General features: G+C 38.3%; 1 protein-coding gene across 1 annotated transcript; it reads right to left on the reverse strand.

The window, feature by feature from the left end:
* Nucleotides 1-3,151: 3,151 nt before the first annotated feature.
* Nucleotides 3,152-8,547, reverse strand: EEF1E1 (eukaryotic translation elongation factor 1 epsilon 1). The gene is made up of 4 exons (XM_034429116.3): nt 8,332-8,547; nt 5,873-6,073; nt 4,869-4,964; nt 3,152-3,893 (listed from the first exon to the last, which is right to left on the reverse strand). Exons 1-4 carry the CDS (start codon nt 8,437-8,439, stop codon nt 3,756-3,758), a joined length of 543 nt encoding a protein of 180 aa, XP_034285007.2. The 5' UTR covers nt 8,440-8,547; the 3' UTR covers nt 3,152-3,755.
* Nucleotides 8,548-25,914: the final 17,367 nt, after the last annotated feature.

Here is a 25,914-nt window from a genome sequence, read left to right on the forward strand (position 1 = left end):
TAATTGAGTCCAAAATTTCTGTTGCTCAGTGAGACATTTGTTAAATGAGTTTTGCCCCATTTTACGACCTTTCTTGCTTCAGTGGTTAAGTGAATCACTGCAGTTGATAAGTTAGTAATCCAGTTCTTAAGTGAATCTGATTTCCCCATTGACTTTGCTTGTCAGAAGGTCACAAAGGGGGATAACATGACCTTAGGACACAGCAATCGTCATAAATATGAACCAGTTACCAAGCATCTGAATTTTGATCACGTGACTATGGGGATGCTGCAAAGGTCGCAACTCTGAAAAACGGTCATGAGTCACTTTTTTCAGTGCCATTGTAACTTTGAACGGTCAATAAATGAATTGTTGTAAGTCGAGGACTACCTGTAATTGCTACTGCAAATTCAAAGTTACTCGTTAAGTTTGATATTCTTCTGTATTATGCTAAATCCATGGGGTTATTGTATTATAAATTCATCACAATATATGCAGAAATGGAAAATCAAAGTTTTGTAACTGCAGGAGAGAAAAACCAAGATGCTTGCATTTCGCACAATCGTAACATAGTGAGGGGATTTTTCAGCATTTCGTGATTTATTATTTTTTATTTCTCTAAAGCCAAGTAGTGAAATTTTGAGAAAGAGATACAGGCTTAGAAATAAATAACAGGATGCCACCTAAGCCACTTATTTATTTGGGGCCCATCTGACAACAACAAGGACTCGGTGGTGTACAAAGATTAAAATCTAAAAAAACAATAAGTCATGGCACCCTAGGTAAATGACATCTTCCAACCATAAAAACTGTGAAGTCTCAGTTTATGATAAAGAAAAAGGTGGCATCCACATTGTAAAAACATGTATTTTAAACATTAACATTAACAGTAAACATTATCCTTATTACATAACCAATAAAATCCTTTGGGGCAGTCTTTTTCTATTAAAAAAACCCCAAAGTCCAATATATACTAAATATTACTTTTTTATTGATTTTTGGGAAAAAGTAGATGTAAACATAGTTCCGCAAAAAAAAAAAAAAAAAAAATCTAAAATTTTCAAATAATAATATTCTTTTAAACTACATACCTAGTACTTAGAATTTGACAACTAGACAATGAAAATGGATTCTCCGCGCCCTGATTAGTGTAAAAAGATTGATATTGCAGCAAAGATGGATGTATGGCCTATTTCATTCAATGGATTGAGGATCTGATTGTACTTGCCAGGTATGATTGGATTGCCTATAGATCAGTGGTGAAATCTTGCACATGCGTGCTGTGTGCATGCATGCGCAGTGCGCACCATGCACCAAATGCGAGGTGCGCACACACGTGCAGTGCACACCAAAAGGAGACATGGGGTAAGTAGAACAGCGCATGGGGGGGATCAGCTGTGGCGCACAATTTTTTTTTTTACTTTTAAAAGCATTTTTTTACAACCTATTCGGCCGAATAGGTTGTAAAAAAAATGCTTTTAAAAGTAAAAAAAAAGGCTCTGAAGATCACGCGGCTCAGCTAGGATCGTCAGAGCCTTTTTTTAACCTAAAAGTGACTATTTTAAAAGCAATAAAAGAATAATTTTTTTCACAAAAGCAAATGGCAGCCACCTTTTATTTCCTAATTCATAGACATGTTATTTCTGAAGTGTAACAACATATTCTTGTACATAAAAAACTGAAAATAGCATGGACATAATTCTTTTCATATATATGTTGGCACCACAATAATGCGTTGATGCATTGACACAATATTAATTAATAATTAATATTAATGACACAAAATGCGGGATGCGGTGGCTCAGTGGCTAAGACACTGGGCTTGTTGATGGAAAGGTTGGCAATTCAGCGGTTCGAATTCCTAGTGCTGCATAATGGGGTGAGCTCCCGTTACTTGTCCCAGCTTCGGCCAACCTAGCAGTGTGAAAACACTTTAAAAAAATGCAAGTAGAAAAATAGGGACCACCTTTGGTGGGAAGGTAAAAGCGTTCCATGAGCTTTGGCGTTTAGTCATGCCGGCCACATGACTACAGAGAAGTCTTTGGACAGTGCTGGCTCTTCATCTTTGAAACGGATGAGCACCGCCCCCTAGAGTCGGGAACGACTAGCACATATGCCCGAGGGGAACCTATACCTTTACACACTTAAATCATACTTGAAAAAAATGTTTCCTTGCTGAATGGTCTCTCATGTATGACACTAGTCTATTTATGGACCACATTATATTCAAACTGATGTATGGTTATGCATATTAAAAATAAACGTGAAGGAAACAAATTTAAACTGCGTTCATCCTTCTGCAGCATTATCTTGCTGTCCTGATAATGGTCAGGAAGGCTCACTAAAAAAGCTAAGATCAGCAAGAATGACAACTAGCTGCTTATTTGCAGAGATGTGTTTTATTCTAATCTTGAGTAGAATGTGTACAGTCTAATCACACCATATGGCAGAGTGTTACTTCCCAGAGGCAGATACTTGAGAAAATAACACCAAGCTCTTCCGTGAATTTGAATGCAGCAGTTCTGCAGGATATTAGATGAGCACCATCATTCATTTTCAGTGCCTGTACAATATAGTTTCTGTTTCACAACGTCTATGTATTTGTGAAGAAGCAAAGCAGTCAAGAGTAAATTATCTGAGATAATGTATCTTCAAAGTGAATCACGAAAGCAAGATAACCAAAATATTTTCTCAAAATGTAAATCTTATAACAGTAGGAAAAGGTGCACAGCAGTAACAGGCTACAGAGATGCTTTTTCCACTAACACCTAGAAATATCAATTCTGAAGATATAAAACAGCATGTTGCAGGTTTTTTCTACCTGTATTATCAGTTCCCAAGCAGATGAAAGTAAAAGGATAAATTGGTGGTGGGGATACAACATAGTCTTCAGATGCTGATCAAACGGTGGACTATTAGCGCTTAGAGGCAAAGATGCAGAGATCTCCACAATGGTGGAATGGATAGTGACATTAATGGAATTGGCTGAGAATGCAAAACTATTTTGGCTAAAGAAAATATTTTGTCTTTTTTTCTACATGAAAGCTTGAGACTGAAGAAATATGTGTATAGTGATAGCTTAAAAAAATCCCCACTACCATGCTACTGGAGAAGCAATTTTATTCATGTGAAATAATAAAATTAGTATCGCCTCAAGAATTAAAAATACAACTTTAGAAAGGTTGAGCATTTTATTTTTTTAAAAAATAAAACAATGTTTTTAAATCCTCTTTTCAATAAATACTCTTCTGGGGATTTTTTTTTGCAATTTTGTAACAACTTGAATTTTCTACAGAGGAAGTAAGACATAATCTAAGTATGAGATTTAACATAATTTATACACTAAATAGGATTTGCTTCCCATATATTTCACTGTTCTTTTTCAAAATACTTGGCACAATAAATTTTTCATAATATTTACAAAACAAATGTGATAATCCATAAAAGAAAAATACAACTATACATGATACAATTGAGGCAATAACATAGGTGATATCACGGCAGTTAAGGTTTTTGTCTTTCATACCATATAAGTTAAGCTATGGATCTGTATGTTATAATGTTCTAATTGAAGAAGTTTGATTCACATTTTGTTTGGTAGAAATAAACCAAACTTGTTTTAATTGTGACTATATTTCTAAATAGCTACTTGATGCAATTTTATTACTTTAGGCACCAACTGTTCAGCTTCACATATGGAAATGACAAAAATCCATGCTTGCACATTAAAGGTTTCAAACATTATATTCATTTCTCTGGAATTCCTAACTTAGTGCTTAATGTGTATTGTAGAGCCTGTTTTTCATGAAAACTATGCTAGACAGATGCTGCCGGATACCCGGATAGTGCTGAATATGATTGAACCAACGAGATACGTTAAGGTATTTCTCCTTTTCCTGCACTGTAAGGTCAGCCTAAAGAATGGAAGAAAAAGCTATTTGTAAACATTTTCATATAATAAATTTCTTTTCAAGTACAAAAATATTTCTTCCTAAATAAGAAAATTACATGCCATTTTATCACGATCCATTTCTCTTCCCATACAATATTCATAAAACCAGGACTCGGTGCTTTGCTTGTTCCTGTTTTTTTTTTTTTTGCTAAAGAAACTCAAGATTTTTCTCCTACCTTAAATTCCTGCAATAGATCCAAACTCAGTGATCTGTGCTATGTTTTAGTCATCTTCTGTTATCACTGCAGACTATAAAAGCAGTAGCATTTTCAAAGCTTAATAAAACCTTTACCAAATAGGTAATATTTATCTGCTTCCAATGCCTTGTTTTTAGCCTTTTTTTCCTGTCCTAAACTAAATATTTGAAACATAAAAATTCATTTGTATTATGAAAAAATAGTCAGGAATGTCACAATTTTCCTATGCTGTACTAGGTATGACAATTTTATAGGTAGTCCTCATTGAATTACCATTCAGCAACTGTTTGAAGTTACAACAGTGATGAACGAGGGGGACTTACAACTGTTCCTCAGAGTTGCAGCCATTGCATCACAAGATTGCAATTTGTGATTTGCAATCAGTTTACACTTATAACAGTTGCAGTGTCCTGGGACCACATGATCACCATTTGTGACCTTTGTTGCTGACTTCTGACAAGCAGTCAATTGGTAAGTCAGCAGGTTGCAAATGGTGATCACATGACTTGAGGGATGCTGCATGCATTGAAACTGATCTTGTGTGTCCATCTGGTCACATGACATTGCACTTTACAACTTTACAACTCTACATCTGTCATTTAGCGACAGAGTTGCCGATCCCAATTATCCCAGTTAAGCTAGGACCACCTGCATTAAGGATTTTCAAATTAAAGTACTGTACATATGGAAAAGAGATTTCAAAGATATATATTTTTCTGTTGTAATAAGTTTGTACTCACTATGATCTGGTGCAGTCCATAGTATAATAAAATATCAGCTAAAGTAAAATTGTTTCCTGTAATGTAAACTTTATCTTCAAGGTATAAATTGAGGTCCTAGAAGAAGCAGAAGAAACCAAACATTATCAATTTATAGATCTCTTCCTGTCAAAAATAAAATTTTTGCAGGCAACCCACCAGAGGGGTTCAGTATGTGTCTTCCAAGCCTATTTATTCAAGGTGGGACAGTACCAAAGTTTACACATGAGAAAGTGACTTGGCAGGTGAGTAGTTGAGAGGCAAAAATGGGCATTTTGTTTCCCCTAATACCGATAGCTTCCTGCACAGGCTATGCAGTAAGAAGTCTTCAATGCTGTGCAGGAAGCTATTAGGAGAAACAAAATGCCCATTTCTGTGCTGCAAAGCCTAAGGAAACCACACACCACAGGCACCATATGAATACCATGCACAGAATAGCCCAAAGAACACACAGTTAGAGAGAAATTCCCTGGAGATGGCTCCAGCATGAGTCCGAAAACTCGGACTGTTTACTTCTTATAAATCCTAATGGTGGTAAAAAACAAACTTTATGCAAAGCATCAGGGAAAAAAGCCAAAATCATATTTCTGAGTCAATAATGGCTGCTAATAATAGTTCCATAATAAAGGTAAAAGTTTCCCCTGTCCAGTTGTGTCCGACTCTAGGGGATGGTGCTCATCTCTTTTTCTTAGTTGAGGGAACCAGTATTGTCTGTGGTCATGTGGCCAGCATGACTATACACTGAAGGGCATGGTGTTACCTGCCCACTGAAATGGTACTTATTTATCTACTCACATTTGCATGCTTATGAACTGCTAGGTGAGCAGGAGCTGGGACAAGTAACGGGAGCAAGTAACAGGAGCTCGGGTCTCAAATCTAGGCTGCCACTTCCCAGCTGAAAGTTCAGCGTCTTTAACCCCTGAGCCATCGCACCCCTGAAACTAGTGCAATAATATTCCAAAATAAATGGTGTTAATTATCCTTACCTTCAGATTTGTTCTGATTTCTTCTTTAGTGGACTGTTTATCTATTTGTGCCACTCTGTATTCTAACCACTGTTGTACTACTGCTTTTTCTTCGGCTGTGATTCCAAGCAGCTGTTCCTTCTTTGCTTGTTTGACTAAATGAATAGCTATACTGGTGAGGCCTGTCAGACTAGAACCATTATTTTCCTGAAGCACAGGAGTCTAGAAAGAATTCAAAATGATTTAATGAAACAAGATTTAAAATTCTACCAGAAACACAATTTAGCAAATTTTATTTTATTAAAATTGTTATTTTTTAAAGATCTAATACTATTAAAAAAACAAATGACAGAATTCAAATTACTCACAAAGCTAGGATGGCAGCCTTCCTTCTCAATATATTAAATCCAAGTTGCCCCACCAAGGAATTTTAACTTTCAATTTTGATTCCTACCAAGTCAATCACAATTCTTTGATTGGTTTCAACAAGAATAGATTCAATTTACTGTATAGGCATTCATTTACCCTGTTTCCCCCAAAATAAGACATCCCCTGATAATAAGCCCAATCAGGCTTTTGAGCGCATGGCAATAGGGCCAAGCGCTTATTTCAGGGTTCCAAAAAATATAAGACAGGGTCTTATTTTCGGGAAAACACAGTAGCAATAACAAATTATGTTTTTAGAGTTGTTGTTCTTAGCATTTGTCCCACTTAGTTGCAGGGTCTGCTTATTTTACACTGTCATCACCTAATTCTTATAGCAAATGCATTCCAAAGAGTTTAGTTTTTTGTTACAAAGCTTAGCATTGATAGGAGCTAGGGAGAAATGACTATCCCAGGTTCCCCAGCTGGTGTTTATGCCTATGGAAGGACTAGAACCTGAATCTTTTCTGCTCAAAGTCCAGCACCTTAACCAGTATGTCTTGTTGGTTCTCACAAGTTGAGGTTTCTATTTAAGTTCAGTATTTAAGTACTAGCCCTGCTTTCCAGAAATTACATAAAGGTAAATGAACAATCAGGTAGAAGACGGATGACATTTGAGAATTTGAGCAGGTGGCCACCTTTCCAAGCAAGACTGTTTTTTTTCTTCTCTGCTGCTGAACTGAATGATTTATTTTTTAAAGTACAGGTAGTCCTTGACTTACAACAGTTCATTTAGTGACCATTCAAAGTTACAACGGCACTGTAAAAAATGGCATATGACTATTTTTCACACTTATGACCACTGCAGCATCCCCATGGTCATGCAATTTATATTCGAATGCTTGAGAACTGGTTCATATTTAGGACAGTTGCAGTGTCCTGGGGTTCTGTGATTATCTCTTACAATCTTCTGATAAACAAAGTCAACGGGGAAGCCAATTTCGCTTGACAACCCTGTTATTAATTTAACAACTGCAGTGATTCACTTAACAAACGTAGCAAGAAAAGTCGCAAAATGGGGCAAAACTCAACAAATTTCTCACTTGGCAACATAAAATTCTGGTCTCAGTCGTGGTTGTAAGTCAAGGACTACCTGTAACCTGTGGCTTTTTGTGTTCATTGTTTTTAGCAGGTTGTCCCATTGATACCTTCTCACACTATCTGCAAGTTCGAAATGTTCCACTAGAAAAAACATAAACCAGCACACCTGAGAGAACACCACATAATTTTTCTAAGATGCTAAGAAAATATTAGGGCCACAGAAAGGATCTGAAAGGGCAGTACTTCTACTGTGATTGTCATGGCTGTCGGGGACAGCTCTCAAAAACAATGCAGAGCTTTAGGAAGGCTGCTTTTAAAGCAGGGTCTTGAACACACTTGGTGCAGCACCTTTTTGAAATGCATCGCACAGGCAACGTGAATATCCCAATGGTTCTCAATCTGCAATCTGGCATGTTGCAGGTGGGATGCAGATTTAGCCATCAAAACCTCTGAAATGCTAGCAATGGTTAAGTTACCGTAAAACATAAATGCTCTTTTGCTTTAAAAGCATAGCTTTGCTTTAAAAGCAAAAGAGCATTTATGTTTTACGGTAACTTAACCATTGCAAGCATTTCAGAGGTTTCGATGATTAAACCTGCGTTTTGAGTTGCACCAGAGGGCTCTTGTCCACGCATCGGGGTTTTGCCGTGATATAAAAAGAGAAGCTTTTTATCACGGGCAAAACCCCGATTCTTGGACAAGAGTCCTCTGGTGCAATTTAAAATCTTCCCATATGGACCCGTTGAGCATATACCGAAAATGCAAGCTGCACCCTTTGCATTTTACACGTCGTGCAAAAACCTTGAAGATTGATGAACGAACGCGGCTGCTGGCAAGAAGATTACCGATACCCGGTTCCGTTCACTATCGAAGGAATCGCGCCTCGGAGCTCCTAAGACTTTGGCTAAGCATCCTTTAAATGTCAGCAACGTGGTCTGGGGGGGGGAGCCGCCCACACGCCACCCTCTGCCGGCTCCGGTCCCCCGCCTCCCGCTCTTCTTCCCCAGGACCATCACCTTCCGCTCGCCGTGACTGCTGTACTTGTTGCCCTTCTTCAAGCCCAGCGACTTCTCCAGCAAGCTCAGCTCCTCCACGCCCAGACCGGGACCTACTGCGGCCGCCATTTTCGGCGGCGAGGAAAGAAGCTCGGAAAAAGTCGTCTTAAAACTCTCCGCAAAATACCGCGGTGACTGGAGGATGACGACACACCTAAAGTCCCGCCTTCCGGAATATCCCCTCCCCCCCCTCTCTCGCTGTTGGTAGGCGGGGCTGCCTTGGAAGAAGGGGGCGGGATAAGTGAGATTGGCCAATCGGAGGCGTTTTCTCCCCACGTTGGCTTTGGAGCGCTTGTGGGGGAGGGCGAGGGCGGAGGATCTTGCAGAGGTGTTCAAACTTGGCAGCTTTAAGACTTGTGGACTTCAACTCCCAGAATTCTCCAGCCAGCTACGCTGGCTGGAGAATTCTGGGAGCTGAAGTCCACAAGTCTTAAAGCTGCCAAGTTTGGGGACCTCCTGTTCTTCTGAAACGGAGCGTCTTCGTCAAGGTGGCCGATTCGGGCTTGTTTCGTTTGAGCCGCGTGCAGACGTTAAATGGCCGTCCGACTTTGCTGCGTGCCAAAGAAGAATAAGGGAGTTTCCTCCCTTAACTGTCCGGCTATCTTATTGTGTTTCCAAAATCTTCGGGGAATGCCAACATGCTCAGAAGCTTTGGGCTGGCACGGCTGCACAATTATTTCCAGGATCAAAGGCTTCTATCAACATAGTGATAACAGTGTTGTTGTGCCATCACACCAGAAGCCCTGCCTCTTCCTGGGGATGGTCCTTTCCTGTTGAATTTGAAATGGTTTTCAGCAGATTTTATAGCACCAACTGGAAGAAATATTTCCCAGGAAGATTGTGGTTCCTGAAAACTTACTTTAAAGAAGTATTTATTTATTTATTTATTCAATTTGTATGCCGCCCCTCTCCGAAGATTCAGGGTGGCTCACAATGCATTTAAAATCAGTATAAAAAACATTTAAGAATTAAAAACATTAAAACTCATGCACACTCATTCACAGTACAAAGTACTTTTGCCTTACTTTACAGAAGTTGAGAAAACAACAATAACTGATTAGTTTTCAGGATTCAACAGAGCTTTGACCAACATTGCTTCACAATCCCTAGTACAGGTCTCCTGCGTGAGCAGCGGGTTGGACTAGATGACCTCCAAGGTCCCTTCCAACTCTTACTGTTACATTACAGTGGGAGAGCCTATCATTTTTGGGACTGAGTTGGGGTTTGAAGGAAACGTTTCCATATAAATGCCCTCAAATTGTAAGGGGCTTCATTGGGGGTGGGGGAGAGAGATGCAAATAAATAAGGAAATTTGTGAAGAGATTAAAAGAGTTCAGTCTTAAACTGAAACAAAATCGGTGCCTGTAAAGAATCCAAAGCAGAACACTGAGGTTTTGTCCCTAATCTGGTCCATTCAAGTTCCATCTTTCTCAATTACCTGAATCTGTGAATTCATTGTAGTAAATTCATTGTAAAATATTAGTGGTGGTTCTCATTCATTCATTTATTATTTAGCTGTTTTCCAGAGTCCACTTTTTGGATTATTCCAGTAGGTGGCACTTCATGCTTGATCCAGTTTATTCCCCTTCCAAATATAGTATGAAACTGTTCAAAGTCAAGAAGGCATGGATGAGGAGGCTGATGGTGTGGCTGTACTTTGCTGAGAGGTATGTAATCTATAAGCGTGCTTGAGACACAGACACATATATACAAAGTCCTTGTCAAGAACTGTCAGTGAAAAGAAGTTGAAAAATCTATTCTGTCAAAAGGCACCCAGTTCTAATCTACTGTTATCAGAGTCAAGTTTTAACTAGAAAATTCCTTAGGTTATAAGTTAAATGTCAGAAACAATTAATTTGGTGCTTGAAATATGAAGCGAATGACTGTCCTTTGGAGGAAGCCTGACAGCTTTATGGATGTCATTTTGGGATCAGTTAAAATGAGCTTTGCATGCCAAAGAATTTGAATGTGTCATATTCCTCTTAGAAGCACCATAGTGTTTTCTCTTTGCTGCTTTGGTTACTTCTAGACAAGATTTTTATTGTACAGTTACTTTTCTTATTGATGGTATTTCTTTGTAACGTTCAATATTTCCCCATTCCTTATTCTAGTAATTTGGGGTTTTTTGTTTTTTCCCAGAAAAGTAATTAAATACCCAATAATGCCTTTAACTGGTATCCCTAAGGTTCTCTAGGTAAAAATGCAGAGTTTAAAAATGGCAGTATTCTTAGCTAGTTAAGGCCAAAGCTAAATAATATAATGAGAAAGGGTCTGCATGCCCTTTCTGTTTGGAATGGAGTTTTAATTATAAATAGAGGACACCAAGTTGTTTGCCTGCAAAAAAAAAAAAAAAAAAAAAGTCTTGAAGGAGAAATATATCAAGATAAATCCTTTCCTCCACTAATAAGATACTTGAAATTTAGTTTTTAAGGAAGCTGAAGCCCTCATCTCTTTTTGTTATGATTATTTAATACCCTGCTTCCCCCAAAATAAGACATCCCCTGATAATAAACCCAATTGGGCTTTTGAGCACATGCACTAAAATAAGCCCCCCCCAATAAGCCCTCCCCGAAAATAAGTCCTCCCTGAAAATATTTAAATGCATGCATAGCCGGTCCCCGGCATCTCCTCTGGTTAGAGTTAGGGAGCTGGAAATCAGGTAAGATAGGCAAGAGGAGCCCTGTCTTGTTCCACACGCCCCAAAATAATAAGACCTCCCCAAAAATAAGGCCAAGTGCTTATTTTGGAGTTCAAAAAAATATAAAATGGTCTTATTTTCAGGGAAACACAGTAATTAAGATTTTAGACTCCTATACAATACAATATCCTTAGAGAGATGTGCATAAACAGTGGCACTATTTCTCCAATTAGAAATTCAGGAAATAACAATTCTGTGGTTTTAGTATGTGGCAAATATAAGAAAAGCTGTTCAATGTAATATGGTAAAGCAACTCTCCTTAAAAGTATTGTAGTGGCATGGTTGCACCTATTGGATGAAATGTAGGAGGCCTAAAACTTCCTTTCTTTAAATCACATACAAGTGCTTTTGACACGCTCAAATACTACCATCTGCCCTGGTGTATAGCTTGGTAGTGAATGCTGCCACAGTCTATATTCTTGATAGTTACCTCTATATAACTCTGGCATGTGAAAAATAGAGCTCCCATATCTTATATTACCTTTCTGGCAACGAAAAATGTAAAGAAAAAGTGAAATAAATTTTATAGCATAACTTTCTGTTCCTATAGCATTCCCTTCCCTCCTTTGGAAAATAGACCAATCTTACAAGACAAACAAAATAAAGCTTTATTAAAAAAAGAAATTAAATGTAAACCCTTTATTTTTAAAGGACAAAATGCAAATACTCAAGATTACAAAAAATCCAGGATTTACTCAAATTTCTCTTTTTCCTAGAAGTTGCTCCACTCAAGGTCTGGTAACCACCAACCTGTTGCAATGTGGAAAGTCATCAAGACCTGATTCTTCTGGAAAGTCTTTGAATAGGGTGTGATATGGTATAGTAGATCACCTTCATATAATACACCATTGTTATAATAAAGACATCAAATATTAATGGCTAGGAATTTGATTGTCACTGGGTTTTGGGGTTGCTTTTAATTTTTAATTGCAATAGTAAATTAATAATAATTCCAATGAATTCTGAGGGTGTTAAATCTCATGCTTTTCTGCCTTGGTCAAGTAACTGCTGCTTTGTTTAAAAAAAAGCTCCAACTTCCTATTTTGGAAAAAGGGACAAGGTTCAGGTGATCTGATTTTGTACATGACTTAAAACAAGCGACTTTTCCTTGTGTAGGCTCCAGTAGTGAAATCCAATTTTTTTTACTACTGGTTCTGTGGGTGTGGCTTGGTGGGCGTGGTGTGGCTTGGTGGGCATGGCAGGGGAAGGATACTGCAAAATCCCCATTCCCTCCCCTCCACTCCTGGGGGAAGGATATTGCAAAATCTCCATTCCCACCCCACTCTGGGGCCAGCCAGAGGTGGTATTTGCCAGTTCTCCGAACTACTCAAAATTTCTGCTACCAGTTCTCCGAACTGCTCAAAATTTCCGCTACCAGTTCTCTAGAACCTGTCAGAACCTGCTGGATTTCACCCCTGGTAGGTTCCATATATATGAGTGCTACAGAGGATACTAGTTGTAGTATCTCAGGCAGAGAAAATGTCTTGAAGAAAGCCCACATGTCTGCCCTTTCTAAGTCATGGGGACTACCCTTAAATGCAAAAAGATAACAGCTGGATAACTGCAAGGAGGATAAACATAGATTACTGAAAGGATATTGGTGAAGGGTTGCTCAAAATTTGAAGCCAATGAGTAGTCTATTCTAGAACACAAATGTATTTGTTGACATTTTATTTAGAAATTTATGTCATCTTTTTAGTTTGAATGTTACTAAAAAAAAACAACAGTGTATTTTGAAACATACCTTTGATACTATTAAAACATGTATTGGATATTAATGTAACCAAGACCAATTATTTATAATATAGTCAGTTGCCTTCAACTTGATTTCCACTATCCAAAGTCACTCTCTAAGAAAATTTAATCTAATCTAAAAAGTTTAAAAGGAAAGATTTGTCAAATTATAATAGATCCTTCATTTTTTCCCCTCATGTGTATCACTTTGGTCTTTTTGGATTTCATAGCAAATCAAGGAGAAAACCAGGGGCTTTATCGCTTCCTAACACTTCATTTTTGCCTTTTGGTGAGGAAAATTTATCATTGTAAGTGTGTGTGTGTTTGTTTGTGTGTGTGTGTGTGTGAGAGAGAGAGAGAGAGAGAGCGAGACAGAGAGAGAAAGGTATCTATCTGATCAGTAGCTGCTTGATTGGTAGCAGCTGTTGTGAATAAGACTTGTGTAAGAGAAGTGAATGTGTTAAGGAAGTGTTGTTAGCACCTGAGGCTGGTTCTATTGGCACATTTTCAGCAATAGGCTCTTGAATTTGCCCTGTGTGAAGTGATGGCAGCTTGTCATGAAATGTTTGTAACATTTTCCTGATACTCTGAATTTACCCCAGAAAGTGATATGACTTTAATACTGCCTTTAAACTCAAGGATTTAGTTAGATGTCTAGAAGAGGCAAATGCCAGACACCATTTTTATTTCTTCAGCTGTTTTACCTACCTACCCGCTAACCTATCTGGATAAGTTGATTTACACATGATGCTGAGTCATAAGGAATGGATTATACTAAACCAAAAGCAAACCACATTATAATTTAGTGTTATGACTAGGCGTTGTTTATGATTTGTTGTGTTTTGAAATATAAACAGGCAGTTTTAGTGCATACTATCAAGTTTTCAACTTGCATTACTTTTCCCTTTGTTCAGGTCATAATTAACAGGAAGCATTACAACAACAAAACCTAAATTTCTAAGTCCAATTCAATGTGCTAGTCCTTGTTTTTATAACGGTTGGGATTTTTGAACCTTGATTTGGGAAACCAATCTGTGAGTCTCCAGATGTTGTTTGAGTCCAACTCCTATTATCTACAGCCAGTCGGGCAATAGACATGGATAGTGTCATTTTTAATCCAGCAACATCTAAAAGAGGTGGACCTATTATCCCTCCTTGACTTACTCCAACATGAGAATTGTCAAAATGCTGGCTTCTCTGTCACCATAGGTCAGGCAGGCAGCGATATGGAAAAGTTTTCTCAGTGATGAAACTAAAGCAATCTCAGGCCACAATAAAACCATTTAAACTAAAACTAATTTGCAAGTTATCTAGTACTGGCTTATTGAAAGGAAACATGTTTATTATTTTTCTTTCCCTCTCTTCATTAGTTTAACAAAAAAAAAGATACCTTGCTCTGAATTCCCACTTTAATTTCCATGCTCCTGGATTAAGAAAAACATCCTGTCATAATAGTAAAGAATAAGTATGATCATCTGTAGCAGGGAGTTCCAACTCTAAATAGAGTTGGAATTGATTAATTCAGGGATGAGAGATACCCAGGAAATCTCAGGTTGGGACCAAACTAGGAACAGGGAAAAACATCCTAGAGTAAAAAGCACCTTTGAGACAACCATGACCTCAATGACTGAATATCTCCATAGATATCCTAGAATAAAGCAACTTCCATATTGCTGTAAAGAAAACAATATACTGTGTTTCCCCAAAAATAAGACCCTGTCTTATATTTTTCTGAACCCTGAAATAAGCTCTTGGCCTCATTTTCGGAGAATTCTTATTATTTTGGGGTGTGTGGAGCAAGATGGGGCTTCTTTTGCTGTTTTACCTGATTTCCAGCTCTGTCTCCCTAACCCTAACCAGATGAAATGGCAGGGACCGGCTGTGCTTGTGGTTAAATATTTTTGAGGAGGGCTTATTTTTGGGGCTTATTTTTTGGGGGGGCTTATTTTAGTGCATGTGCTCAAAAGCCCGATTGGGCTTATTATCAGGGGCTGTCTTATTTTTGGGGACACAGGGTAGACATAGCCATGGGGTCAAGGTTGATTTTCTGGAAAATTTACATTTATTGTGAAGTGAGTGTGCTTTGAATTATAGCATAATGATTTGCAATATTTATTTATTTATTTATTTATTTATTTATTTATTTATTTATTTATTTATTTATTATCAGATTTATATACTGCTCTTCTCCCGAAGGACTCAGAGTGGTGCACAGCCAAAGTAAAAACATAAATACAAACATTAAAATACAGTTAAAAAGATATATATGCGTTTGGCCCCATAGTTAAAAAAAACCAATAACAATTCTATGTCTAATAAGGAAGGAATCACATACAGCTTTAGGTATGACTAGACAACCTGTGACTTATTGAGTCTTCCTTTCAGAGATACGTATTTCCTTAATACCGTGCCTCTGTCAATGCTTTGACAGAATTTCCAATGTGCTGCTGCCACTAGAAAAGTTAGAATGCATTCAGAGACATATATCAGGTCTCGAAAATAGACTGAATGGCTATGTGTAGCATCTGTAGAAAGAAAAGGCTTTTGAGTTAATAAATATTATAAGTATGTTATCTGTTGCACCAGATTCAGAAAGCATTAATTAATCATTTAGAATTCAAATCCAAGTAATTTGAAATTTGGACGGATCTTGTCTAGAAAATGAATCTGCCTTGAAATACTTTTCACGCAAGTCCATTTCTGCCAGCACAGGGCTTTAATCCACTTGACCCACCAAATCACCAAGAGTACATTACATTTATTCAGTAAAGTAATCAATCAGTAGGAAATAGGATTTTCTCTGTATATATATTAAATGGCAGAAATGATGAGTTCATAAAAATGTCAAGAAATTTTCATCTCTGTTATCTCTGTCTTAGGTCAGCTGTCTCTAAATAAATTATCTCAATTGTGGGAGGCCTCCTTATTCTAGACTCTCCTATAAAGTAGAATACCTACAATACAACACTGGCATTATAATAAACCAGAAACAGGAATAATGATCCAAGTCAGCACTGATGATGATGGTTTGCTCATTTGCATAATTTGGTACTAATAACTGCTTATCTCAGAAACAAACATCCTTTGTTCCTTTAAATATCAGTCATGTCAGTATTAAGTTGGAGGAAGGAAAATACAAACAAAAATTAGTAACTTTTTAATCACATTGATTGCAAATGGAATGTACCTAATTCTCCCACTGATATCAATTGATTTAACTATGTACAACAGTATAATGTAGTATTCCTTGAGAATCAAACCCTTTTGAATTCAGCTGTTCCTAGAAAGTTGCACACATGAATATAAATTAAGTTGCTGGAATTCACCTATGTGAATTTAGCCATGTAAAACTGATAGTTTAATAGAATTAATTTACAGCACACTTATCTCTTTACCTTTCCTTTAAGGAGTTCAGCATGATGTACAAATGGCTTTTCTCATATTATTTCTACAATAACCCTGAGAGGGAGGTCAGGTTAAGGAAAAAAAGGATTGGTCTAAAATTCTCCAGTGAGCATCATGGTTAGGCAAGGTTTTACATATTCTTCTGTCTTCTCTAAATCTGCAATTCTCCCCATGACTTCATAGCAGAACCTAAGGATGGTTCTCTGCTCAAGTGTTCCAATTGAAAAGCAAAGTTTATATATTTTAATAAATAAAATACCATATTTTTCAGAGTGTAAGATGCACCTTTTTTCTCGAAAAAAGAGGGTGAAAATCTGGGTGAGTCTTATACTCTGAATGTAGCCCCACCTAGCTTCTCAAACAGAGGTTTCAGAGGTTGAAAAAAGCATCAGAAACGAAGCTTCAGAAAAAAAGCCCCCAAACAGAGCTTCAGAAAAGAAGACCCAAACAGAGTTTCAGAGGCTTTTTTTCTGAAGCTCTGTTTTGGAGGCTTTCAGAGCCAGGAAAAAAAGTTTTTTCTGAAACAGAGTTTCAGATGTTTCAGAGGCAGGAAAAAAAGCAAAAAAAAAAAGCAAGGCACGGAGCTCACAACCAAGGAATCTTTTGCTAAAATTCACCTCTGGGAACAGCTGATTGGGGGTATTCTTGGAGGCCAATCCACCTGCCAATTAGCTTTTTTCTTATTTTGCTCCCCAAAAACGAAGGTGCATCTTATATTCTGGTGCGTTTTATACTCCGGTGCGTCTTATACTCCGAAAAATACGGTACTTCATCGTTCCACTCTTTCAGCTAGCTAGCAGAAACATGAATGGAAAAACCGGTGCTTTTATATGAATGTACAAAAAGTTCAACCTGATCATTCTCAATGGGTGTGTGGCTATATAACAGGACTGCGCAGAGAAGAAAAAAAAACTGAAGCAGCCTTTGGGGGCAGATGCTCGTTTGGGGTAGATAAATTTACCATACATTAGGCAGGTTCATTGCTAAAAAGGCTGGTCATTGGCTTTACATAAAGTTTGGAACATTTTTGTAATAATCCAACCGGTGGAAATGTTTATTGAGTTCAAGTCCCACCTCAGCCATGACTTTGAGTCAGTCAGTCAACCTAACCTACCTCACAGGGTTGTTGTGGGGGAAGATAGGAGGAGGAAGATGTATTGGATATGTTTGCCGCCTTGAGCTATTTGTAAAAATAATAAAGGCAGGATACAAACAAACAACGTTGTAATAGTTACCGGATTTGTAAAAAAAAACAATCCACCCCCACTCCCCTATGATATGACAATAGAGGAGATTCAAAGGAGGATTATGTATTTACCTGGATGTGTGTGGATGCTATTGGTGATTTTTGTTGCTGCTGCTGAAATTGAATGGAATTATTCCTATTTAAATGTGTTTTGTGTTGCTTTTGTAAACTGCTTGGGTTTGTTTTCTTTGAAGCGACCTAATCACATTCAAACAAAACACATAAGAAAATGAGCATGGAATGGAGTTGATAAGAACTTTGAGAAAAAAGAGGTTAGAAGTTTAAAGGACTGAAGGCAGTATATGAAGCAATATATGGATGCAGTTGAAACGGTGATGGTTTGCAAAGAAAGCAAAATAAGGATTATTTATTTATTATATATTCCCCCCCCCATCAATCCAAAGAAACTTTGGAAGACCAAACAATGTAAAAACTAACAATCCATTAAAATTAAAGCATAACAAAATCTGAGTAACCACTCATCAAATACCCTAATATCAGACTTTCTTTAGCAAACATTCCAGCTCCAGTTCCTGGAGAACAGTCAGATCTTCACATCCCTTTGAAAGTCCGATAGGGTAGGTTGTATATCTCATGGGGAGGTGTGTGTGTGGGGGGGATAATTTTCCATGGTTCAGGTGCTAAAATAGAGAAGACTCAATTCCTAGCATCCACTGGAGGATACTCGTTCACCACCAATACCTGAAGCACGCCCGTTCTGCCAGCTGTGGTGGGACAGGCAGAAACCACTGGGAAACGCAGTACTACAGTAACCTGGACCTATCCCACACATCAACTAGCACTTTGAATTGTTTCCAGAAAGTCCCTGGGAACCAGTGAAACTCACATACAAATAATGTTACCAGGATGTCCCAGGATGCCCAAGGAAACTACAGATGGTTCTGCATTCTGGACCAGCTGAAACTTCTGAATGCTCTTATGGAGCATCCCGATGTAGAACATGCTATACTAGTCCAATCAACAGGTGACTTATACAGTGAAGACTGTTGTTATGAACTCATTCTAACAATATTTCTGTTTTTTTTCTCATTTTCTATTCTGTGCATAATGTTGCTTACTCCAAAAGGGAATAGCTTGATGGCTATGTATATTAGGGCGTGCCAAATGTTTTAACTTTCAGTTTCCAAATATTAGAAGTGCTCAAAAGTTGTAACATGCTTTGGGGATTGTAAAGATGTTTTGGTTACTTTAATATAATTTAGATGTGCTTGGTAAGTAACTGTATAAATATCATGAGTTTTTAACATTTTGTTTGTTTCATAAATGCATATGTATAAAGCCACTAGAAATCATACTGTCATTACTTGGTTGCCACTAAAATTTGACAATGGGGGCAGCATAAAAAAATTGGGGAAGACACCTATGGCTGGTGGATTACAACTTCTCTCCCCTAAAATAGATCATGATTGCTTGAATATAGAATGAATGGTTGAATGAACACACACACACACACACACACACACACACACACACACACACACACACACACAGGAAATACAGGAAGATTGAAATAATTGAAAACCAAGCTTAAGGAAACAACAGTTGATCTGTTTTGGTGGTGCATGAATTTGGCTTATTGGTGATAAGACTTCCTCTTACTATCTTCCTATTATCATCCAGAGGTAGCTCATTTTATGAGCATTTAGCTTTTATTCTGAAGGATGGTTCACAGAACAAAGGGAAAAAAAGACTTGCACTGGGAGAAAGATGAACTATCAAGGTACTGATGGTGATTTCTAGCTGTTGAAGATCAGGCTTCCTTATGGCAGCCTTCTATCTGACAACCAACAGTTTAGCTTTGCTGTCAGCTGTGATCCTCATGAGATAGGTTTATCAAGCTTGAGGTAATACTATCCAGTGGCTGAGATTCTGTACCTCAAAGTAGAAGAGGGGAAAAAATTCACTTAGCAATGAAAATGCGGCACTATTATTTCTACTGTTTTTATTTCCAATGCAGTGAGTTAGATACGGTTCCCTAACTAATAATCCCAACGCATATTTTTTTGGGGAAAAGAAAGAATAAGAAGGATGGGACTGGCTTAGTCAAAAATAGATTGCAATGCATTGAATTGAATTGACTTCAGGCTGTAAGGAGAATGAAAAATACCTGTTCGCATAGTGGGGAGGGGTGGGATTTACTTCTGAATTGTCTCCAGCTCTCCAGACAATGCAAATACAAGAATGGTAAAATAAAAGTCAGCTTCTAAATGATTTTTTTAAAGTGTGTGCACATAAAATCATGCATATGACTTGCTCATCGTACTGTGAAATTAAATACTTCAGAGCCGGGTTTGGCAGACAGAAAATTTATGGCTACATGGCGTCGGATGCTACAAAGCTGGTATAAGAAAATGAAAGTTGCAATTCGGGATGTCATTCTTGCCACGGAGCTTCAAGACAATGCTCTCAGAAGGAGAGCAAAAGCAGGGCTGTTTCTGTTGTTTAATTCTAGGGCTGGGGAACCTGTGGCTGTAGGGCCACTGGCAAGCTATGTCCTAATTTCATGTGGCACTTGGCCTACTTTCAAAAGCCCTGCGTGAGCAAACGATTTAGACTCACCTCTCATAAACAGCACACTCTTATCATCTATCCAACTTCGCCCACAAATACAAATACAGGTCTGGTTAAGAAAAGTTCTCTTCAGAAGGTTTGGATGAGATGTGATGCCACTGGTATTGTTGAACACCTCAGTGCCCCATTCTTCCAGCTATATCAAGAGATCAAGTGATCATATAAAAAAGGAAATATCCTAGACCCTTTGGGTAAGAACTGTTCTGATGCTGAAGTCTACTGCATAAGGGAGAAAAAAAAAAACCTTTATATGTCTCTGGAGAGACACCTTCAAGTTATCAAACATCTGGCAGTGGCACATTGGAATTTTCCCCAAATTTGGTTGTTTTATACATGATCCATCTGTTTGGGAGTCTCTTACATTTTTTTGTGGATTGGAGAATCTGACCTGTAACTCACAGATTGCAAATGCAACAGGTTGCAATATGGTATTAGCGGTACTCAAAAAAGAAGTCATTGCTGCAAGGGAAGGTTCCAAGATAAAGATTCAGGAGATTGTTATGCAAATACCCACGAGCAAGATTCTCCATTAGTGGTGAAAAAGCTGCTAGAAAGAAAATGAAGGCATATAAATCAAAATTTTTTTTTTTTTAAAAAAAAGGCATTTCTTCTCTAAAGTAAATGGAGAGATACTGCTTCTAACTTGGAAATAATTCATTGGCTGGAATTCTTGTCACTCTGTCTTAATGTCTATGGAGATTCTTAGCCATCCAGGTCATGGTTGTCAGAGCTGAAGAAGCTTCTTGGAGGAGAAGCAAAACATCTTCAAAGGAAAACCAGAAAGCCCAGTTGCCTCTTGAAAAAAAAAAAACAGCTTTGGGACAACTCTGTCTTAACCTTCTTTATAGATTTTAAAAGGAGAATTCAGTGAGAATCAAGCTTGGAAATAATCACTATCGGTTAAGGTCACAGCAAAGAGTCTGATAGACACCTTCTGTATCTATGTGCCTTTGAGTCAGTGTTGAGTGTTCTTATTTCTAGTGTGATGCCTTAATCACTACACCAAGTCACCTTCTAGAGCTGTGATGGCAAACCTATGGCATGAATGCCAGAAGTGACATGCAGAGCCCTCTCTGTGGGCACACATGCTGTTGCCAGCTGCTCTTCTGGTTTCTGGTGCGCGCTGGCCAGCTGGTCATCGTGCGTGCATGTGTGCACCGGAAACCCAAAGACCGCTGGCTGGTGCACACATGCACACCGGGCAGCTGGTCTTCAGGTTTCCGGTGCTGTGGCATGCCCCTGCGCATGCACGCACGTGCGTTCCGGTTTGGGCACTTGGTGCTGAAGAGGTTCGTCATCACTGTTCTAGCGACTAAAATTCTTCTTCAAATGATCCCGCAGATGTTGGGGCAAAGACAAAAGGAGCTCATAAAAGCTTGAAACCAGAACTTCGGCTAGTGGAGAAGTTTTACTTGCCATTTTCTAGAATTTTTGGTGAGAGAAAATATGTAAGCAAAAGAGTATGGATGAAGACACTTGTCTGAATCTATAACAGTTTTTAAAAGTCAGGGTCAAAGACTATGCACTGACTGCTTTGAAGGACTCGTAGGAGAAGGGGTAACTGTTATTCATCAGTCTCTGCTCGAAAGGAAAATAGATCAACACAGGAATTTATGTCATTATGCTAATGATATTTTTTTAATCATTTGCATGGTGAAGTGATGATATCAGTCTGAATGTGTGTGAGTCCCTTGTACTGCAGTTTGGTAAATCAAGGTTCACTGTATTACATTAGTGGCACAATGGCACATGGTTCAGCTGTACCCTTTTCATTTTTATCTGAACTGGTAGAGGCAGGGAGTGGGGAGGTGCATTCAGACTTGCAAGATTCGGTTATTATAACCTTATAATAGAAGCACTTCAGGTAGTCGTACTCAATATATGACCAGTTGCATAGTAACCATTCAAAATTAGGACAGATCTCTCCAGAGCCTCTTGCAAACCATTTTTGAACTTAACAATGGCCATTCCCCCATGGTCATGTGATTGCATTTTGGGCACTTGGCAACCTTTCTTTATGGCCATTTGCAGTGTCCTGTGGTCACATGACTACAATTTGCAATGGTTTCTGGTATTGACTTCCTGTTCCTGGCAAAAAGCATCTGTTGTGGCAAAATGGATTTGCTTAAAGACCACAAAGTTTGCTTTACAACTGTTGTAAACAGTGTCACAAAATCAGTGTCACAAAATTACATGAACTTATGACCGCAATGATTTATGACCATAATTCCAGGCTCAATTGTGGTTGCAAGTCAACGACTACTTATATTTGCATTCATGATTTTGGTTTCCCAGTTTGGTTTAGTTTCAAGGGTGACAAGAATCACACAGATTTCTAAACTGGATCAGGATTCCCTAGACATAAATTGGGAGGCTTCTCATAGATAGCATGATCCAGAAATCTTCCTGCCTTCATCTGTGATTTGCTTGAGAATTGAAAAAGTGAGAAAATTTCCATTAGAATTTAGGGCTTCTTCCCCCAATTCACAAGGGCAGTTGTAAATATGTGCATGTGTATGTACATGAGTAAGAAAGTGAGTTGTAGAGAGGAGAGAATTTGCAACATGAAATGCCTGGGGATTTTCTCAATTCCTGCTAAATTTTTAAAAAGGCTTCTGGCAGAAATGTCCTATTCCAGCCCTGAGAGTATTTCATCATAGTCTTCTCAATCTGGTACAGCACTGGCCAAGGTAATGTACTTTGTAGTCCAACAGATCAAGAGAGCATTCAGTGAGGCAGGCTGCCCTTTCACCTCACTCCTGCTTCTTTGTTGAATTTAGTACTTGTTTCAATATACAACTGTTGTCACTGCAACGAATTGATTCTCTCATCGCCTCCTACTTGTTCCTTTCTTTGGCCAGTTGAGGTCACTGTAGTACCATCTCTCAGAGAAGTATCTTGATGGTTTTTATTTCTAGTGTTTTGGGCTAAACACGCACCTTTTTTGTGGAGGAAACGGTAACAGCAGTGTAATCTTTACTTCAGTTTATAAAAATGAGGGCTAACTGACGGTTGTAACTTTGATGGAGATTTACCTACCGGCTATGAAGCAATCAAATTCACACTGTTAAGGGAAAGCTGATGAGTTAATGAATGCAACGTAATTGTTCCACACTGCAAATTGATGGTGAACCCACATATGTATTTGTTGGAAAAACAATCTGAATTAGGAGAATAAATGAGGATTTTATTTAAAACAAAAACAAAATTGGGAAAGAAATAGAAATTGGCATTTTCCTTCTGCCCTCGGCTATTTCTGTCAGTTTTGTATTCTCCCCCCCCCCAAAAAAAATGTCCCTAGGTCAAATTTATCTCAGAAAGCAATCCTGAACAGAAGTTGTGCCAGTAGGCAATCTGTTCACATGTAGCTCTATTAAAAAAAAAAGGAGAAAAAAAGGAATTGGCAGTGGAGGGGTTTAGTTGGTTAGTGAAGTCAACTTGTACTAAAGGCAAGGAACTCCAGTAAAGCCTCAGTTAGCACTCAATAATATGGACTTTGCATGCAACGGACCATATTTCTGTAGTGATTTGTGCCTTTGACACACATATGTGTCATCTGCTTTATGATCTCATTGTGCAAATGGCATAAATTGCTGCAATGATATATTTTCTTATTCAGTTGAAATTTGTAGCTAGCAAACTCCTTCCTTCATTAAAATTTATTGCATTTCTACAACTACTGTAACTATGACTACCATATCCAGCATTACCTTAGTCTAGTCAGTATAAAAACATCTAATAATTACTTTACTTATCAGCCTAGTTGCACTGTGCTTTCTGTTAGACAATGAAACCACATTATCAGCAACACCTGTAATCAACATAACAATAAATATCACCGTCAATCTTATCCTTGACACCTACCCATTAACTTTCATCCCAATTGTCCTATCCCTAACATAATCCATCGTAGAGTTCTCAATGTGATACATACCAACCAAATCCTACACTAACACATTTACTATACATCATACCTTCCTAATTATTATGTTTATATACTATATCTACTCCATTATTTTAATCATAGTAATCACAATATCTAACAAAACAATGGAATCTTAAAGTATAATCTAAACAACCCTTGACATATAATGAAAACATTCTATAGAACTAAGGCAATAATTCAATGGAGAGAAGGGGCACAAGAGGGTGATAGATTAAGTGATTAAGACAGAGGATTTTCTTCATTGTAGAATATAAGTGCTATCCACCCATCCTGTTGTTGGCAGAATGCCATACTGGCATGGAATTTGCTGTTTACCCTGCTGATCCCTGTCTTGCCTATTTTGACTCAGTACTGTACATAAGACATTGTGGGTCCAATATAAACAACAAGCGATAAGTAAAATGATTATTTGATTCAGTTTAGCTGCCTTTCTTCTGCACATCATGAGCCATTGGGGAAGTCACCTGTCAATCATGGTATCGCTACAACATTGGGGTGATCTTTGCTGCAGGTCTGCATCATCTCAAGGTTGCTCTCTGGGTCCCTCTTTCCTATTCAAGCTGAATAAAGTGGTTTTTTTTTAAAGAAAATCTAAACTTTTTTTTTTCATTCTGCATCTGGATAGTTTATGAGGCTGTATTTTAACATATTTATATAACATTTAACATGTATTTATATTTAAAAAGGGGACACAGTGGCTAAGACGCTGAGCTTATCGATTGAAAGGTCGGCAGTTCAGCGGTTCGAATCCCTACTGCCGTGTAATGGGGTGAGCTCCCGCTACTTGTCCCAGCTTCTGCCAACCTAGCAGTTTGAAAGCACATAAAAAATGCAAGTAGAAAATTAGGGACCACCTTGGTGGGAAGGTAACAGCGTTCCGTGTGCCTTTGGCATTTAGTCATGCTGGCCACATGACCACGGAGATGTCTTCGGACAGCGCTGGCTCTTCGGCTTTGTAACGGAGATGAGCACTGCCCCCTAGAGTCGGGAACGAGTAGCACATATGTGCGAGGGGAACCTTTACCTTTATTTTAACAAAGGCTTATTTGAAAATGTAATGTGAATGGATTGTACAGTATTTTGAAAACCCTCAAAATGGAGGTTATTGGCACCAATGCGCTTGTAGACATGAGTCCTCATGGCTTCTTGCCTCGTTGACTTTTGTTTTGTTTGAGGACTGGTCACTCCACCGTGACAACCATTTTTTAACTTGATAGACTTAAACTCTCCAAGCTAAGCAATTAATGATTGTTCCAGCTGACCATTCACTAGTACCTCCAGCCCTGTAGTTGGGGTTGTGCTGTTTTTAAAAAACAAAACAAAGTAAAAATAAAAACAAACGCAAAAAGCCAATCTTACAAACCACTCTATGGGAAGAAAAAGAAAAGAAAAAATTTCCTAAAAACATTTGTCCTTTCCCCACCACTAGCCATCTATTTGTGTATTGTAAATATAAGAAAAAGCAGCTAAATAAGTGCATGGTCTCTGGGTAGAGAAATGATATGAAAAAGCCTGGACAAATGGGTGAGAATACATCAGAGTATTATTTTCCACTGCAAAGAGTCTGTCTGTCTGTCCCTCTCTCCCTCTCTCCCTCCCCGCCCCCTCCCTATCAATATATCTTTATTGATATAGATATACCGTGTTTCCCAGAAAATAAGACCCTGCCTTATATTTTTTTGAACCCCGAAATAAGTGCTTGGCCTTATTTTCGGGGAGATCTTATTATTTTGGGGCACATGGAGCCCCAAAAGAGATGGGGCTCCTCTTGCCGTCTTACCTGACTTCCAGCTCTGCGTTTAAATATTTTTGGGGAGGGCTTATTTTCAGGGGGAGGCTTATTTTAGCGCATGCGCTCAAAAGCCCGATTGGGCTTATTATCAGGGGAACAGAGTAGATATATAGCTATATCGCTATACTCTT

Source organism: Pantherophis guttatus, chromosome 3 (genome assembly GCF_059756535.1).
Source record: "Pantherophis guttatus breed Tessera chromosome 3, ASM5975653v1, whole genome shotgun sequence".
In the NCBI taxonomy this organism is placed as follows: domain Eukaryota; kingdom Metazoa; phylum Chordata; class Lepidosauria; order Squamata; family Colubridae; genus Pantherophis; species Pantherophis guttatus.

Bases quoted from the DNA above. Each gene is read 5' to 3' on its own strand.
- EEF1E1 (XM_034429116.3), bottom strand. From the start codon at position 8,439: ATGGCGGCCGCAGTAGGTCCCGGTCTGGGCGTGGAGGAGCTGAGCTTG. The intron at 4,965-5,872 runs GTAAGGATAATT...TGCTTCTTCTAG, and splicing joins AAATCAGAACAAATCTGAAG to GACCTCAATTTATACCTTGA. The intron at 3,894-4,868 runs GTGAGTACAAAC...TCCATTCTTTAG, and splicing joins ATGGACTGCACCAGATCATA to GCTGACCTTACAGTGCAGGA.